This window comes from Bos mutus, chromosome 2, assembly GCF_027580195.1.
Source record: "Bos mutus isolate GX-2022 chromosome 2, NWIPB_WYAK_1.1, whole genome shotgun sequence".
NCBI lineage: Eukaryota > Metazoa > Chordata > Mammalia > Artiodactyla > Bovidae > Bos > Bos mutus.
Window position 1 is genome coordinate 2,741,107 of NC_091618.1, and position 17,136 is coordinate 2,758,242.

Consider the following 17,136-nt stretch of genomic DNA (forward strand, 5'->3'; position numbering starts at 1 on the left):
AAGAGTCAGACATGACTGAGTGACTTCACTTTCACTTTTCACTTTCACGCATTGAAGAAGGAAGTGGCAACCCACTCCAGTGTTCTTGCCTGGAGAATCCCAGGAACGGGGGAGCCTGGTGGGCTGCCATCTATGGGGCCGCACAGAGTCGGACACGACAGAAGTGACTTAGCAGCAGCAGCAGCATAATAATCTCATCACTGCTTAGAGGCTTTGGCATTGAGATACTGATGGTGTTTGTTGTTCCCTGAACTTTGAAGTTGAGCCTTCTGCTGAATCACGCATACCCTTTGAGCTAATCTATTACTAGACTCTAGTAAGAAATTGTCTGATTTAGAAGGAAGCTCTAATTCTCCAGTTCAACATTCTCATCCTTAATAACTTCTTTCTGAATCAAAACCATGTAAGTTGGGTCACAGTGGTAGATTTTATTTTCTTGATCTCCAAAATCACTATGGATGGTGATTATAGCCTTGAAATTAAAAGACACTTGCTCTTTGGAAGGAAAGCTATGACCAACCTAGACAGCATATTAAAAAGTAGAGACATTACTTTGCCAACAATGGTCCATCTACTCAAAGCTATGGTTTTTCCAGTAGTCATGTATAACTGTGAGGATTGGATCCTAAAGAAGGCTGAGTGCCAAAGAATTGATGCTTTCAAACTGTGGTGCTAGAGAAGACTCTTGAGAGTCCCTTGGACTGCAAGGAGATCCAACCACTCCATCTTAAAGGAAATCAGTCCTGAATATTCACTGGAAGGACTGATGGTGAAGCTGAAACTCCAGTACTTAGGATGCGAAGAGCCAACTCACTGGAAAAGACCCTGATGCTGGGAAAGATAGAAGGCAGGAGAAGGGGACAACAGAGGATGAGATGGTTGGATGGCATCACCAACTCAATGGACATGAGTTTGAGCAAGCTCCAGGAGGTGGTAAATGCCAGGGAAGCCTGGTGTGCTGCAGTCCATGAGATCACAAAGAGTTGGATACAACTTAGCTACTGAACAACAGCAACAAAGTTGGGTTGTGTCCAGAGAAGAATGGTGATATATTAGAAGATTCAGTCAAGGACAGACTGGTCCCCAAGGCTCTAGCAGCTATTTTCATGAATAAGTAGCTGTTCACCCTATAGAGACAAGAGCACATCTCAACTTCTGCTTTACCCAAAGGAGTGGCTCTATGTATCTTGCCTACAAGATTTGTCCCCTGATAAGAAAGCATCATTCAGCACAGTGGAGTAGTGTAGCCATCAACCATGATGGTAAACTAGTTGATTTTGAAAGTTATTTTAATTTTACCTATTCTCATTCTTTATTGACTATGCCAAAGCCTTTGACTGTGTGGATCACAATAAACTGTAGAAAATTCTATAAGAGATGGGAATATCAGACCACCTGATCTGCCTCTTGAAAAATCTGTATGCAGGTCAGGAACCAACAGTTAGAACTGAACATGGAACAAGAGACTGGTTCCAAGTAGGAAAAAAAGTACGTCAAGGCTGTATATTGTCACTCTGCTTATTTAACGTATATGTGAAGTGTATCATGTGAAATGCTGGGCTGGAAGAAGCACAAGCTGCAATCAAGATTGCCGGGAGAAATATCAATAACCTCAGATATGCAGATGACACCACCCTTATGGCAAAAATCGAAGAAGAGCCAAAGAGCCTCTTGATGAAAGTGAAAGAGGAGAGTGAAAAGGTTGGCTTAAAACAATATTCAGAAAACTAAGATCATGGCATCCGGTCCCATCACTTCATGGCAAATAGATGGGGAAACAGTGGAAACAGTGACAGACTTTATTTTGGGGGGCTCTAAAATCACTGCAGATGGTGACTGCAGCCATGAAATTAAAAGATGCTTACTCCTTGGAAGGAAAGTTATGACCAACCTAGACAGCATATTAAAAAGCAGAGACATTACTTTGCCAACAAAAGTCCATCTAGTCAAAGCTATGGTTTTTCCAGTAGTCATGTATGGCTGTGATAGTTGGACTATAAGGAAAACTGAGTGCCAAAGAATTGATGCTTTTGAACTGTGATGTTGGAGAAGGCTCTTGAGAGTCTGTTGGACTGCAAGGAGATCCAGCCAGTCCATCCTAAAGGAGATCAGTCCTGGGTGTTCATTGGAAGGACTGATGTTGAAGCTGAAGCTCCAATACTTTCGCCACCTGATGCAAAGAACTGACTCATTTGAAAAGACCCTGACACTGGGAAAGATTGAGGGCAGGAGGAGAAGGGGACAACAGAGGATGAGATGGTTGGATGGTGTCACCAACTTGATGGACATGAGTTTAAGTAAAGTCTGGGTTTTGGTGATGGACAGGAGGGCCTGGCATGCTGCAGTCCGTGGGGTCTGCAGAACTGACTGAACTGATACCATACTCCATTGTATGAATGTACCACAAGTTGATTAGTCGTTTCCAATTTGGGGCTCTTGTGAATGAACTGACATAAACATTAGCGTGTAAGTATTTGAATACCGAGGTTCTCTTCTCAGGTGGCACTAGTGGTAAAGAACACACCCGCCAACGTAGGAGACTTAATACTGCAGTTTCCATCCCTGGGTGGGGAAGATCCCCTGGAGGAGGAAACGGCAACCCACTCCGGTACTCTTGCCTGGAGAATCCCATGGACAGAGGAGTCTGGCGGGCTGCGGTCCATGGGGTCACAAAAGAGTCGGACACGACTGAAGCGACGTAGCACCCACTGGTGGCTCAGTGGTGAAGAATCCACCTGCCAACGCAGGAGACACAAGTTTGACCCCTGGGTGGGGAAGATCTCCTAGAAAAGGAAATGTCAACCCACTCCAGTATTCTTGCCTGGGTAATTCCATGGACAGAGGAACCTGGTGAGCTACAGATGATGGGGTCGCAAAAGAGTTGGACACAACTGAGCAACAAAACAACAATAAATTTGAACATATGTTTTTTAAAATATTTATTTTTATTTATTTATTTGGCTGTGCTGGGTCCTGGTTGTGGCGTGTGGGATCTAGTTCCCTGACCAGGGATTGAACCCAGGCCCCTGCATCGGGAACTTGGAGTCCTGGCCGCTGGACCACCAGGGCAGTGCCTGAACATATGTTTTCATTTCTCTTTGGTACATGTATAGAAGTGGGATTGCTAAATTATACGAAAATTATATTTGTAACTTTAGTTTTAGCAAAACTAAAGGACCTCTGCTTACAGGAAGATAAAATAGTCATATGTTTCCTTTTATTTCTCCTACTAAGTACAAATAAAAATCCTGGACACCATGTGTAACACAAATATAAGAAGACTCTGAAAGGTGGAAAGAAGAAGTCAGACTAGCTAGGGACCTCAGAACCCAAGGAATGACCGAGATAATTTTCCTGAGTTTTCTTTTTGTCTCTTATATCCTAGACTTAGAGCTGAAGACGCCAACAACCTGGAAATATTGACACAGATAGAAAAAGCCCCAACAAAAGCCTGCTTTTTCTAGCCAAAAGCTAGGAAAGGGGCATCCTGGGAAGACAGAAACGTTTTGGACAATAACTGCTTACTGCATGCCACAAACACCATAGAATGAAACGTGTGATCCCCTCAGCACAGCCCATGAAACCAAATACTGAGAAAAGGTGGAAGTGGTGCAACAATTTTTCAAGTGCTGAAAGAAAAGAATCATCAACCTAGAATCTTATACCCAGCACTATATCCTTCTGGAATGAAGGGGGAATCAAAACATTCTCAGATAAAGAAAAATTATGACTTTGTTGCTGGCAGGTCAATCCTTAGTGAATTGGTAAAGGAAATTCTCTACACAAACAGAAAATGATGAAAGAAGGGATCCTGGAACATCACGAAGGAAGAAAAAACATGGTAAGCGAAACATGGATAAATACGACAGGTTTTCCTCCTCTTAAAAGTGTCCTGACTTACACTTGATGGTTGAAGACATGGTAAGCGAAACGTGGATAAATACGACAGGTTTTCCTCCTCTTAAAAGTGTCCTGACTTACACTTGATGGTTGAAGCAAAAACTTGGGACTTCCCTGGTGATCCAGTGGCTAAAACTCTGCAGGGGCCTGGGTCCGATCACTGGTCAGGGACCAGACCCTGCATGCCACAACCGGAACTGCACGTGCTTCAGCTCAGGGTCTCACAGGCCGCAGTGAGGACGGGTGCAGCCAAATACATAAATAAATTGCCTAATGACCTTACTACAGATTTTCTACAGAAAGTCACTTACAATATAATGACTCAGGCAAACTGGAAGTAAGAGGGTGGAGAAAGAAATACAGTGAAAGTATTGATCAAGAACAACGGCTTGATCAACATGGCTATAGCAGTGTCTAAGAATGCAGACTTCAGAACAAAGAAAACTATCAGAGACAGAGAGGGATACTATGTAATGAGGAAAAGGCTCAACACACTGAGGAACAGCTGTCCTAAATATTTAAACACCAAACAGCTGCCAAAGTATGCGAAGCAAAAACCGATAGACCTGAAAATGAAGAGAGACAAATCCGCCTCTATAATCGGAGGCTTCAGCACCCCTCTCCCAACAACTGGTAGAATAGCTACTCAGAAAAATCAGCAAGGACATAGAAGAACTCAAAGGAGTCACCAAAAGCAGGATCTAATCAACATTTATAGGATACTCCAGTTAACAACGATCGTGTACGGACTGTGTCAATGCCAGTATCTGGGTTATGACAGCGTAGTATAATTTTACAAGATGTTGGGGGAACTGGGAAAAAGTACAAGGCATTTCTGTATTATTTGTTACAACTGCATATAAATCTAAAACTTTCTCAAAAATTAAAAAGTTGAATTATAAAAAGAACACCTGTACTTTACTTCTCATTTAAAATTACGGTTGGGGGAATTCCTTGGCAGTCCAGTGGTTAGGACTCTGCTTTCACTGCCCTGGGGCCGGGTTCAATCCTTGGTCAGGGAACTAAGACCCCGCAGACCACATGGTACAGCAAGGAAAAAAAAACAAAGTACAACTGACCCTTGAACAACCAGGTGAGGGGCGCTGACCCCCTGCACCGTTGAAAATCTGCATTTAGAGTCAGCCCTCTGCGTGTAAGGCTGTTCAGTACCCGTGGTTCCCTCTTCCACATCCTGGGGTTCAGCAAACCTTGGATTATGCAGTACTGAAGTGTTTACTACTGAATAAAATATCTGTGTATCCGTGGACCTGCCCAGTTCAAACCTATGTTGTTCAGGGGCCAACTGTCGTCAGAAGGTCATATATATTAAACTTATACTTCTAAGATCTGTTTTTAGCATGTACGCAACATAATCTGAGACTTAAAAATTCTATCTTGATTTCAGGCAAAGATCATCAGTAGATGAAACTGTTAGGGGAGATACGACTGAAACCACACCATTGGACCAGGCACCATAGTGAGCATTTGCAAGAGTTATTTTAGGACAGAAGGTGCTGGTAAGAAACAAGGAACTAACAAGCTACCACCAGCCAGAAAAATCTGGGCAAGGTCAAAAGGAGAGAGGAGAGGCCAATCTGTATGTCCTACCAACTTCCCAGAATCTTCCTTGTTGGAATCCATCTTGGCTGAGCAATGCATGTGCCACCAGGAAGTACCCGCGTCAGAATGATTGACCAGAGACAACCCAGAAACTCTTCCCATTACTGTAAAGGCCGAGACTGCAAGTCACGTGGCAGAGCAGTCCTCCTGGGTTCCCTGACCTGCTCTCCACCCAGATGCCCCTTCCCAGTAAAGCCCCTTGCTCTGAGGGCATGTGTATCTCCTCGGACAGTTCATTCCCGGGTGTTAGACAAGAGCTCGTTCTCGGACCCTGGACAGGGTAGCCCTTCCTGCAACGAACCCTAAAATGAACGACCGGGAACTCGACGTGGAGGGAGCAGGCTGGCACCACACGGCCCACTGCTTGTCAGCAGCATTAGGAGCAGATCACCCATGCTGTTCGTATCTCCTTGATGGTACGCATTAGGAAGTCCACAGGACCACTGATGAAGCATTCTTAACAGGGGAAAAAAAAAGTTGAACTAGAATATAAGCGAGTCATTAGCACTTCCATTTGGTGCAAAATATGAGGAACAAGTTAAATGAAACTATGACTATGCAAAAAGAGTGTGAGATGTTCTATAGGCCAAGTGGTGGGTCTCTTCCATAAACAGATGCATGAAAAGCGGTGAGACTGCTGAAGTTTAAACCAGACTTTTGAAACGTAACAACCAACTGTAATGTGTCAACCATGTCTTATCCTAATGGAAGCCAACTGAAACTTCTTTTTTTTAATTTCTGATCTCCTGCATTGGAAACACAAAGTCTTAACCACTGGACCGCCAGGGAAGTCCTGAAGCCACCTGAAACTTTTTAAAAACAATCAGGGATATTTGAATACAGATGTGGTATTAAGTGACACAAAAGAATTGTTGGTTTATTTTTAGTGTGACCGTGGCTTTGTAGTTACGTAAGAAGTTGCCTGTTGCAACGCATGCACACTGGCATATATCGGCATCTCTAGCGTCTCCAGCACAGTACTGACTGAGAGGTGGGAGTGACCTTGGCAGCCTCGCCCTGCAATGGCTCGAAGCGGGGCTTGGGTTCCCAGTCAGAGACTCAGGCCGGGCTGCGGCGCTGAGAGCACCAGATCCTAACCACTAGACCGGCGGTCACGGACAAGGGCCCTGGCCCTTCAGTTTTGCAGAAAAGGATTCCCACAGAGACGGAAAGTAGTGAAAGGTATTTTTTAGGTGGGAAAAGAGTACATACAGTACATGTGGGTAGATAGGCTGGCAGACTCAGAGAGAGAGGCCCCCTGTGGCGGTTTGGATTACTTTATCAGGCTTGTCTTCCGGGCTTCCTTTGGCCAGTCCTTTTGATTTGCCTGGTTCACAGTCCAGTTAGTGTCGCTCAGGATCCTTCCATGTGGGCGCACGCATCTCTTAGCCAAGACGGAGTCTACCGCAAAGGCCTACGGGTGGCGTATCCCTTGATATCACTCCGCTTTGACCTCCAAGGAGCCCTTCTGCGCATGTGCGGTTGGGAAGGTCCCCTGACTTCGAGAATGAGAAGTATGTGGTCTGGGCAGGGTCCGGCTACTTCTCTTCACTGTCCTGCTCTCCTCATCCTGGAGTTTCGGTTCACAGGGAATGACTGTCTAATCGGTTTGTCCTGGTGGGACCCATCTACCTGCTGCCTCAAGAGCAGACATCCCTGCCTGGTTACCAGTCTTAGAGGGAGAGTTGTTCCACTATTAACTATAATGTCAGCTATATGTTTTCTGAATACGCCCTTTTTCATTTTGAGGAAATTCCCTGTTCTTATTTTGCTGAGGGTTTTTTCTTTCTCCTTCATGAATGGGTATTAAACTTTGTTAAATGCTTTTTCTGCATCTATTGAGATAATCATAAGGGTTTTATTCTTTGATGCTAGTATGTGTGCATGCTAAGTTGCTTCATCCACGTCTGACTCTTTGGGATCCTATGGACTGTAGCCCATAGTCCAGTCTTGCAGAGAATTCCATGGAGGGAGGAGCCCTCCCTCCATGGGATTCTCTGCAAGAATAAAGGAGTGGGTTGCCGTGCCCTCCTCCAGGGGATCTTTCCAAGGGGATCTTTCCAACCCGGGGATCAAACCCCTGTTTGTCTCCTGCACTGGCAGGCAGGTTCCTTACCACTTGCGCCGCCTGGGAAGTCCCTGGTGTTAGCACACTCAACTATATTGATTACTTTTCCTGCCACCTTGCAGGGCCCAGAACTCAGCTCTGTGGTTTTCTTGTTGGGACTTGCCAAAAGCTCCAGCCAGCATTTGTATTAAAGTCCTGAAAGAACTCAAGCAAAAACACCTTTCAGAAATGAAAGCAAACTAAAGACTTTGTTCAGACAAAGTTGGGGAGAATGCATAGTAGCCAGCTCTCACTATAGCAAATATTTGGAAAAATTCTTTAGACAGAAGAAAAGTTGGATTTACACACGCACAAAAAGAAGAGTGCTGGAAATGGTAAATGTGAGGATAAATATAACTTTTAACCTTTTTCATGTTTAGCCTTTTAAACAGATAAGTGAGTTTTTATAAAGTTAAAAATGCACTTACTGCATGACTCAGCAAAAAGCCCCAGTAGTCTTCATGAACCTACCTACAAAAACCTTTGACCAATAGAGTTGACTAACATGAACTGATTGATGTCATCGCAGCATTGATTGATTTGCAAATATAAAGCAAACTGTATTCTTGGGATGAAAAGTAACCAGTCGGGGTGCGTGACCCTCGTTGTTTATTACTGTATTGAGTTGGCCAGAGGTTTTGTAGGTGGGTTCCAGGAACAGCCTCGGGTCCCCCTTGAGCCAGCCCAGCGTTCTGAAGCAGCCCCTCAGCTCTCCCTGGCCCGTCAGGAGGTCGACCCGCCCTGCTGGGTTCGTGGCGCCCTCGGTATCTCTGCTCCTTGCTCTTAATAAGCTCACTCCATTCCAAAATGCTCTGTGTCTGGACTCTGTGTCTGAGTCCGAGCTCAGACTGCCTCAACAGATTCCACATGCACTTATCAAACTATGGAGTTTAGTCAGGGAACGGCCACTGCACTTTAGAGACGACATCCTCTGAAGTTCTCATGGTGAGTTCAGTTTCAGGTCACAGTACCAATCCCTTTATCAACAGGCCACAGAATTTTACAGAACATTCCCTCCACCTCAGCATAAACCTCTCAGGTTTTGTGTTTCCTCCCTTAAGGCAGGGGGTGCATCAGCACAGAAGAGCTATTATTCTTCCTTAAAAAATAGACTATAGTTTTGTACTTGATCTTTTTAAGATATTTGATAGAAATTGCACTGAATCTTCTTAGGTGTTTCAGATTTTGTCATCTTAAGCAACAGAATTTTGGGGTGGTTTGCTGTGCAACAATAATTTTTATATTATGATTAATATGAGCAGGTGGAGAAGGAAACGGCAACCCACTCCAGTATTCTTGCCTGGAAAAGTCTGTGGACAGAGGAGCCTGGCGGGCTGCAGTCCGTGCGGCTACATGACTGAACATGTGTGCGTGAGGGTGGAGGGAGATGGGTTGGTAGCAATAAACTGGTAGAACCAAAATAGTTAATAATACGAGGAGGGTAATTCCCCCACTTGGGGAAGCATCCATTTTATTATAGGTGAAGACAGAGGAGGGTGTCTTTGTTGGAAGACTTTACTTGCAGGGTGTGTGTCTCCTTTCATTAATAGATTGTGAGTAGGACCTTCCTTTGAACAGAATCTCTTTTCAAAATTTATTTATTTATGGTTGTGCTGGGTCCCTTTTTTTTCTTATTTTTAAAATTTTATTTTTCAATTTTTCAACTTTTTTATTTTTAATTGGAGATTAATTACTTTACAATATTGTGGTGGTTTTGCCATCCATCGACATGAATCAGCCATGGGTGTACGTGTGTCCCCCATCCTGAACCCCTCTCCCACCTCCCTCCCCATCCCATCCCTCAGGGTCGTCCCAGTGCACCGGCCCTGAGCGCCCTGTCTCATGCATCAAACCTGGACTGGCGATCTATTTCACATATGGTAATATCCATGTTTCAGTGCTATTCTCTCAGATCACCCCACCCTCGCCTTCTCCCAGAGTCCAAAAGACTGCTCTTTACCTCTGTGTCTCTTTTGCTGTCTCACATACAGGGTCATCGTTACCATCTTTCTAAATTCTGTATGTATGCATTAGTATATGGTATTGGTGCTTTTCTTTCTGATTTACTTCGCTCTGTAGAATAGGCTCCAGTTTCATCCAGCTCATTAGAACTGATTCAAATGCGTCCTTTTTAAGTGCCGGGCGTTGGCGCTGCGCGCGGGCTCTCTCTAGCTGTGGAGAGGGGTGACTCCTCTTGTTGCAGAGCACGGCTCTAGGGTACAAGGGTAACACATGGGCTTACTTGCCCCACAGCTTGTGGAATCTTCCTGACCAGGGATTGAACCCATGTCCCCTGCCAGATGGATTCTTAACCCCTGGGCCTCCAGGGAAGTCCAACAAAGAGTCTTTGACTGGTGGGTTCGTCTGAATTTCCCAGTTGAGCCCCTTTCACCACCTGCTGCTGCTTGGCCCACGACCCACCCCTCGCCCCACCCCTCGCCCAGGGTGTGATTTTTCTGCCCTGGGCATGTTCAGACAGCAGCCACTAGGCCTGGGATTGCGTTTCTTCTCCAGTCTTGGGTACTTCCTACGCGGAATAGGGACTTGCTGAGGGAAGTGGGGTTCCTGACTGCCAATGCCACTCCCGTCAAGAAGGAGACCCAGCAGCAGAGTGGAGAATCTGAGGATGAGCAGAAGGCGGGAGCAAAGGAGAGTCGCTGATGAGGCGACTGTGCGTTAAAATGCCCCGCAGCATCCTGGGGGTTTTTATCCTTCTTGGAAGGTTTTTGTCCAAATTACTCCCTTTCTGAGTATTCAGTGAGATAATTCAGAGAGAAAATCCACCGCAGGGTGGACGGCCCTCTTTCCCTCTGTCACGTGGGCACGTGAGGGCTGCCTGCAGCCACCCCCGCCGCCTCTGCCCCGTGGTGGCTCCAGCTCGAGGGTCCACCCCTCAGGCAGGAAGGCCCAGGCAGGGAGGGGACAAGTCCCAGCAGCTGAGGAGAGAAGCCTGCGGGGTCCGCTCATGACTGGGCTACAGGCAGGTCTAGTGTTGGCTTTATTCAGACGGGAAATGCCCAAGGGCCTCAGCCCAAGGCGTTATGCATCGTGAAGGCAACTGGGAGTGAGGCAGGGGTCTAGAAAAATAACCGTGGATCCAGACGATGGAGAAAGACCACGCAAAGTCAGCTTAAGGCAGAGACCGGCCAGGGAGAGAGCAGAAGAGGCGACAGAAAAGGAACCTTCGGCGCCTGATCCGGGTAGGAGCCTAGCGGAAGTAGTTGGGACAATCGTGGGCGACCAGGCGCCAGGCCTGGTCAAAGGCCTGCACGACGGCCGGCTCCAGGGCCCCTTCCTCAGTGGCCGCCAAGTTCTCTTCCAGCTGCTCCAGGCTGGACATGCCCAGGATGACCGCGTCCCCGTGGGCGCCCTGCAAGGGGAGACGGCCAGACGTCACACACTGATGCCCCGCAGAGACCCCGTCACACACCCCCGCCCAGCCCCTGCCAAGGCCTGGGCTTGGGCATACTCTTTACACCTACACAGCTGTACAAAGCACTCACGGTGCCTTCAAGGACCCTAACTGTGTGACCCCGAACCCGCCTTCTTCTGTCCTGCTGACGCAACGTGCACCCTCATTCAGACCTCAGTTTAGAGTCCAGTTCTGACATCAGCAGTAAACTCGGTTTACCTTTTTAGCCCCCAAGACTCAGATCTCAGTTTTCACTGTGCTTATGGGAATGAGAAATTACACAAAGCACCTAACTCCCATTTATTGAAAACCTGCTGTATACATGCCAGGGACTATGCAACTGTGTATGGCTACAGCTGAAGAAAAGTGTTAGCCAGGAAGACAGGGGACACCAAAGACAGGGAACCCCCACACCCCGAGAGGAGCAGGACCAGCGGGCTGTAGATCAAGTCCGTGACTATAACTTTCTCTCCCGTTCACAGCTGTTTGCTCATTGATAAAACTGGAATAATCCCACTTCATCAGGCCTAAGCAATAGTTCAATCCATGCTTGTAAAGCCCTCGCGACAGGGCCTGGTTCTTGGGCAGCTACCCAGAACAGGAAGGCTGCCTGAGAACTGGACCAGAGAGAGATTTCAGAGGGAAAAACGACTTAGAAATCATGCTGGCTCCTCAAAGAGAGCAGGGGCAGGGCGTCCAGGGATGGTGGGGACGGGGAGGGGCGGGGACAGGTTACCTGGAGCTGGGAGTGGTGGTACATCCACCGGAGGGCGGCTGAGGTCATGCTGGGGGCGCTGGTGCCATACGCAGCCTGAAGGGCCTTCTCCACCAGGGCGATGCCCTTGAAGTGGTGCTCCTTCCAGTAGCTGGACAGGAGGGGATGGTAGCACGGGGTCAGGACCACAGGGTCACACAGGGGGCCACTGCCTAAGAGTCCACCCAGGGAGCCCCTGTAGCACGGAGGGGCCAGGGTCCCCTCAAGCAGGGGGTCTCCTGCTTTTTTGGGCAACAGAACCACCCAGGACGCTGGCTCCCTCACCAGAGACCTCAAGGATGTCTCTACTCTTTAAGAATTCAAATCCGCCCTTACTTTACCTGGAGTAACAGGAAGCCAGGACAGGGGCACAGCCCGGCCCCAGGCCTCCTGTTCCTCCACCCGGAGCCCTGTCTTTCCCCCTTGGCAGGTGATCAGCACTTCTTAGGCATGAGTTACGATTTGGAAGGTTGGCCATAAGGCCCAGGGGTCGGCATTCCTCATGGAGGTCCCAAGAAAATAAAACGAAGCCTTACAGAGGGTTTCCTAATTCCTCCAGGAATCAAGAGAGCTAGGTCCAGGCAGCAAGGGAAGGCCTTGAAAGGAAAGCAGCCCCAGGGATGCCCCACTTTCAAACTATGGGGACCCTCCAACCCCGCCCGTCCTGATGCCCCCAGCTCACCGATTCCTGTAGACCTCTGCCCAGCTGTTCCCAAAGAAGCGGCCCAAGGGCTGTTTCCCGTCCTTGTCCTCATACTGGTACCTGCCGGTCAGCAGGCCTCCTGCGGGAAGGCTGCAGTCAGACCCCCAGGCACTGCCCCCAGAGCCCGCCTGGACCGGAAGTGGGGGTGATGGCGGGGGAACCAGGATGGGCGGAGGTCCTGGCAAAGCCCTCCCCTTCCCAGGTCTGGGGCCAGGCTTCTCCAGGGTCAGGAAGGGGCAGAAACGGGGTCAGGAAGGCCCTCCCGCCCAGGGGAGCCTGTGCCCGCACAGCCCATACCAGCCAGAGGGTTGTAGGCGTAGAACCGCAGTCCGAAGTGCCGGAGGCAGGGCAGGAGCTCCGTCTCCACCTGCCGGGTGGTGGCGTTGTACATGCCCTGCGGGCAGAAGGGCCAGCTGAGCGGGGCCTGGCCGGGGAGCCCCAGCCTGCTCTCAAAGTCTTCGGTCAAGACCCCCAGGACTCCACATGGTTTCCAAAGTCACTACTGGTGGACGGGGAGATGGTGCTGGGCCCCAGGAAGGGACGGCGGCCTGGCTCTGCCATCCCACACACATCTGCAGGCACCAACCGTGGGCTGGACCCTGAGCTCTCAAACACACGTGGATGCGGTGAGCTCTCTGCTTCAAGAGATGTCAGAGTCGAGTTAAAAACAAAGCGGAGTGGACTCTCCTCATGGTTCAGTGGTTAAGAATCCACCTTGCAATGCAAGGGACCCGAGTCTGATCCCTGGTCGGGCAACTAAGCCTGAGAGCCGAAACTAGAGAGTCCATGGGACACAATGCAAGATCCGTATGAGGCAGCTAAGATCCGAGGCAGCCAAACAAACAAACAAAAAAGACAGGACAGATGAGCACATAGAGGCGGCTTCTGTGATCACGGCGGATTCTCAGAAATGCTCGCTCAATGCATAAAGGTGGGGTCTGGAGACTGGAGGACCCACTGGGCTGTCAGAAAAGGCCTCCAGAGGAAGAGGTATCTAAGTGACGCCTGGGCACTCCTGCCAGGGGGAAGGGGGAGGCGAGTTTGGGCTGACCGCAGAGCCAGAAGCAGGAAGGAAGAGGGGCTAGGGCCTGAGGGCGGGCGCCCGTGGTCAGCCTGATGGCCCCCCGGGGGTCGTCTACAGGCTGGGAGCAGGGGAGTGGCTGCTCTGGAGAGGGCAGGGGGCGCAAGCGGACCTGGGGTCGCAGGTGCCCTGGAGACGGGCCTCTGCAGACCGGGCCTCACCTGGTACACGGTGGGCAGGATCCAGCCGTTGCTCCTGCACAGGGTACAGATCTCGGCCACCTCCCAGGCGGCATAGTTGGAAAGGCCAAGCTCCACGAACTTGCCCTGCGGGGGAGAGGCCATGGTCAGACTCCCCCGCAGCCCAGAACGCCAGTCCCAGAGATTGGGACCCTGGGCGTGGGGTCCGTCCCCTGCTCTGCTCTGGGGCAGCCCCAGAGCCTCTGCTCTCTGGGCACCGACAGGCCAGGGTGGGGAGTCGGGGCCGCCCTCACCTCCTGGTGCAGCTGGTGGCAGGCACGCAGCGTCTCCTCCACGGGGGTGCCGTGGTCCGGCGCATGCAGATAGAAGAGGTCGACTCGGGGGCACTGCAGCCGCTGGAGGGACGTCTCCAGCTGGGACCGGAGGCTGTCAGGCTTCAGGGACTTTCCCTCCCAGGGATTGGCCTTGGTTGCAATTTTTGCTTTGCAGGAAGAATGTCATGATTAATGTAACCACTTACTAGCCACATGACTCTGGAGAAATTACTTAAATTCTCTGAGTTTCAATTCTCTAATCTACAACATGAGGGTGATAACAATGGATCTGTCCTCGTAAGGACAGCATGAGGATTAAATAACGTCTCATGTGAGCTCCTAAAGTTCACTGCTGCCATTAGTCACAGCTGCTGGCTGGTGAGCCTGGGGCAGAGCCCAAGTATGCAGAGATGAATCACACTCCCATCTCTGCCCTCAAGGCGCTCACAGGCTAGAAGCTGATGTTAAACAGGAAAGCACAGTAGAGGCCAGAGCAGACCTGCATGTCCAACTGAGGAATTCCAGGGAGAGCTTCCTGACCCCCGAAGTTGAGTCTCTAAAGAGTCCCAGCCACCAAGGAAGGGTGGGAAGCACGTTTCAGAGGGTGGGAACTGGGGCAAAGGCAAGAAAGCACAGTCGGTTGAATACTGAGTTATAAGAGCGTAAGCCCCAGGCAGGGAGCGCCGGGACGTGAGGCAAGAGAAGGGGGCCCAGACCCAATTCCAAAGGGTTTTCTCAATTCCCATCCATTGTTCAAAGGTTCCCTGACTGAACTAGTCAGCTGCGTTCACTCTGGCCATACAGACAGACACGCCTGGAGATGGAACAAGTATACAAGCTGCGACAAGAATTCGGGAAAGAGATGCAGCTGCGGAACATGGCCCCTGGCAGGTGCATTTGAGAGAGAGGTGGAAGGTGAGATGAGCAGAGGCAGTGGCGGCGGCCTCTCCCTTCTAGACTCCTGGAGGCACGCACCCCACCCTCACTGTAGAGGCACCCCCACCCCCAGCAGAACAAGGGAGTGCTCTGTCACGCAAGCAGCTTGGAAGTGCTGTGAAGGATGCCTTCCCTCTGGGGCATCTCCGGTGGTCCAGTGGGTAGGACTCCGTGCCTCCACTGCAGGGGGCACGGATTTTGATCCCTGGTTGGGAACTACCCAGGCCTCAGCCTCACAACGCAGCAAACAACGAAAATGAAAAGAATGCCAGCTCTCTGGATTCTGTCCTTTCCACACTTGGCAAAGCCAACTCGGTGGTTCAGAGGGGAGGACCAAGTCCCTCAGCTTCCAGTCCAGATTTTCTCCATCCCCACATCTGTCACTCCCCCTGCTGCATTCTTGGTGTGAACTTTGCCTGGGGCCAACGTGAGGACTTGGACTCAGTGAGCACCTGGCCTCAAAGAAGGAAGCGGGGAAGGGCCGGAGGGAGAAAAAACAGTTCAAGAACCAGATTTTCATTAGCCAAGAGAGGCAGCCAGGTGAGCTACAGCGTGGGTCTGAGATGCTCATTCCCAGTTCCTGCAGATCCACCAAGCTGTGAATCTAAGGAGAACCCAGAGGGCACCACCCACAAGGGCTGGGAAGGAAGAGCCTCAGGATGAAACAGGAGGCACGTCCAATGGCATTAGGCCAATGAGGGACCATCCGTCCACACACACATCACTCAAGCCACACTTGCCTCCAGGCCACTCTTCCACACACCAGGCCTGGCACAGCTATGCCCTCCACCTCTTACGCCCCTTTCTCTCATTCTCTGCCCAGCAAACTACAACTGGTCCTCGATGGTCCAGCTCCAGGGCATTCTGAGCCTTTCCGAGGTCCTCCTCCTGGGCCCCTCATGCCTTCCTCCCTTAAAAGTGCTTCCTCTTCTAGGCTCCTCTGCCATCATTTGCTTCCGCCTTCCCCACTAGACGACGAGCTCCCTGGAGGCGGGTTATACCTCCATAAGAAGCTGGCACGGGGCTACAGAAGTGGACAGAAAGCCCTTACCCCCTCTCACACCTCCCCACTCTTCAGCCCACCACCCCTGCTCTGCCAGCCTCGCCAGGATCAATGCTGGAGCTCACAGTGGGAGAGCCAGGGGTACTGCCAAATGAACGAAGTCTAGATCCTGATGAAAAGAAAAGGGAAGAGAAAAGGGAGCTCGAGCGGGCGCACCGGCAATGAAGGCAATGAGGAGAGGGGCGTAGGCAGAGCGCCTGGGGACCGGTTATGCGCACCCGGCAGGGTAGGAGGCGGGTTAGGGCACAGCGCTGGAGACCAGTGCCGCAGAGAGGAGCACCAAGAAAGCAACAGAGATAGGAAGGCAAGGACTAGACTAGGCTCGGGTAAGGCTCGGGGGCTACCGAGTTGCAACCCCAGAAGAGCGGAGGGGAAGGTGGTCTGGATAAAGCGCTTTCAGCTGTCCGGACTGGATGCGCACGGAGCTCGAAGAGCGAGCGGGGGATCCACAAAGCTGTGGGACGGCGAGGGGAGGTCGGCGCCCCGGGAGCGGACGGGGGTGCCGGCCCTGGCCGCTGCGGGGGTATGGCTGGGTCGGGTGGGCGTCCTGCGCAAAGGTCCGCGCGGCACGCGGCTGGGTGAGGACAGGCGGTCGGGGCACCGGGCGTTACCTGTGCAGCCGCTGCCGCCCAGCCCGAGCCCCAGGCCGCCCAGGATGCTCTCGGACCGGCCGTCGCTGTACATGAAGGCCGTGTCCAGCTCAGCGTGGCCGCGCTCCAGGAAGGCGCGCACGGCCGCGGCGCTGGCGGGCGAGTCCATGCGGCGCCCCATCTCCATGGTGCCCAGCACGGTAGCGGGCCGGGCCGGGGAGCCAGAGGCGGCCCGCGGGGACCGGGACATGGCGTTGGCGGCGGCGGCGGTGCGCGCCCCGGGCTGCTGGGGACTACGAGAGCAGCGGGCAGAGGCGCGGCCCACCGCGCGAGTCAAGGTCCTCAGCATGAGGCCGGCGCCTGCGCGCTGGGGCGCCTGCGGCCCCGCCCACCCGCCGCTGGGGCGGGGCCCGGCGTCACCCCGCCCCATCCGCACGCCCGGCTCGCTGGTCACGCCTCCAGGGACCGCCCCCGCCATGAGCACCGCTCGGGAGGCGGAGCCACGCAGCTCCGGGG

At 51.2% G+C, this 17,136-nt stretch overlaps 1 protein-coding gene across 1 annotated transcript; it reads right to left on the reverse strand.

The window, feature by feature from the left end:
* Nucleotides 1-10,612: 10,612 nt before the first annotated feature.
* On the reverse strand, nucleotides 10,613-16,990 carry LOC102265481 (aflatoxin B1 aldehyde reductase member 4). Its single transcript, XM_070382150.1, has 7 exons — nucleotides 16,642-16,990; nucleotides 14,011-14,198; nucleotides 13,739-13,843; nucleotides 12,794-12,890; nucleotides 12,476-12,575; nucleotides 11,776-11,905; nucleotides 10,613-10,997 (listed from the first exon to the last, which is right to left on the reverse strand). Exons 1-7 carry the CDS (start codon nucleotides 16,967-16,969, stop codon nucleotides 10,836-10,838), a joined length of 1,110 nt encoding a protein of 369 aa, XP_070238251.1. The 5' UTR covers nucleotides 16,970-16,990; the 3' UTR covers nucleotides 10,613-10,835.
* Nucleotides 16,991-17,136: the final 146 nt, after the last annotated feature.

What these genes read in the sequence shown, in the direction of transcription:
- LOC102265481 (XM_070382150.1), bottom strand. Translation starts at nt 16,969, where the DNA reads ATGCTGAGGACCTTGACTCGCGCGGTGGGCCGCGCCTCTGCCCGCTGC. An exon ending in GGGCGGCAGCGGCTGCACAG is followed by an intron (nt 14,199 to 16,641) that starts GTAACGCCCGGT and finishes CTTCCTGCAAAG; the next exon opens with CAAAAATTGCAACCAAGGCC. An exon ending in ACCACCACTCCCAGCTCCAG is followed by an intron (nt 10,998 to 11,775) that starts GTAACCTGTCCC and finishes CTCCCCTTGCAG; the next exon opens with GGCGCCCACGGGGACGCGGT.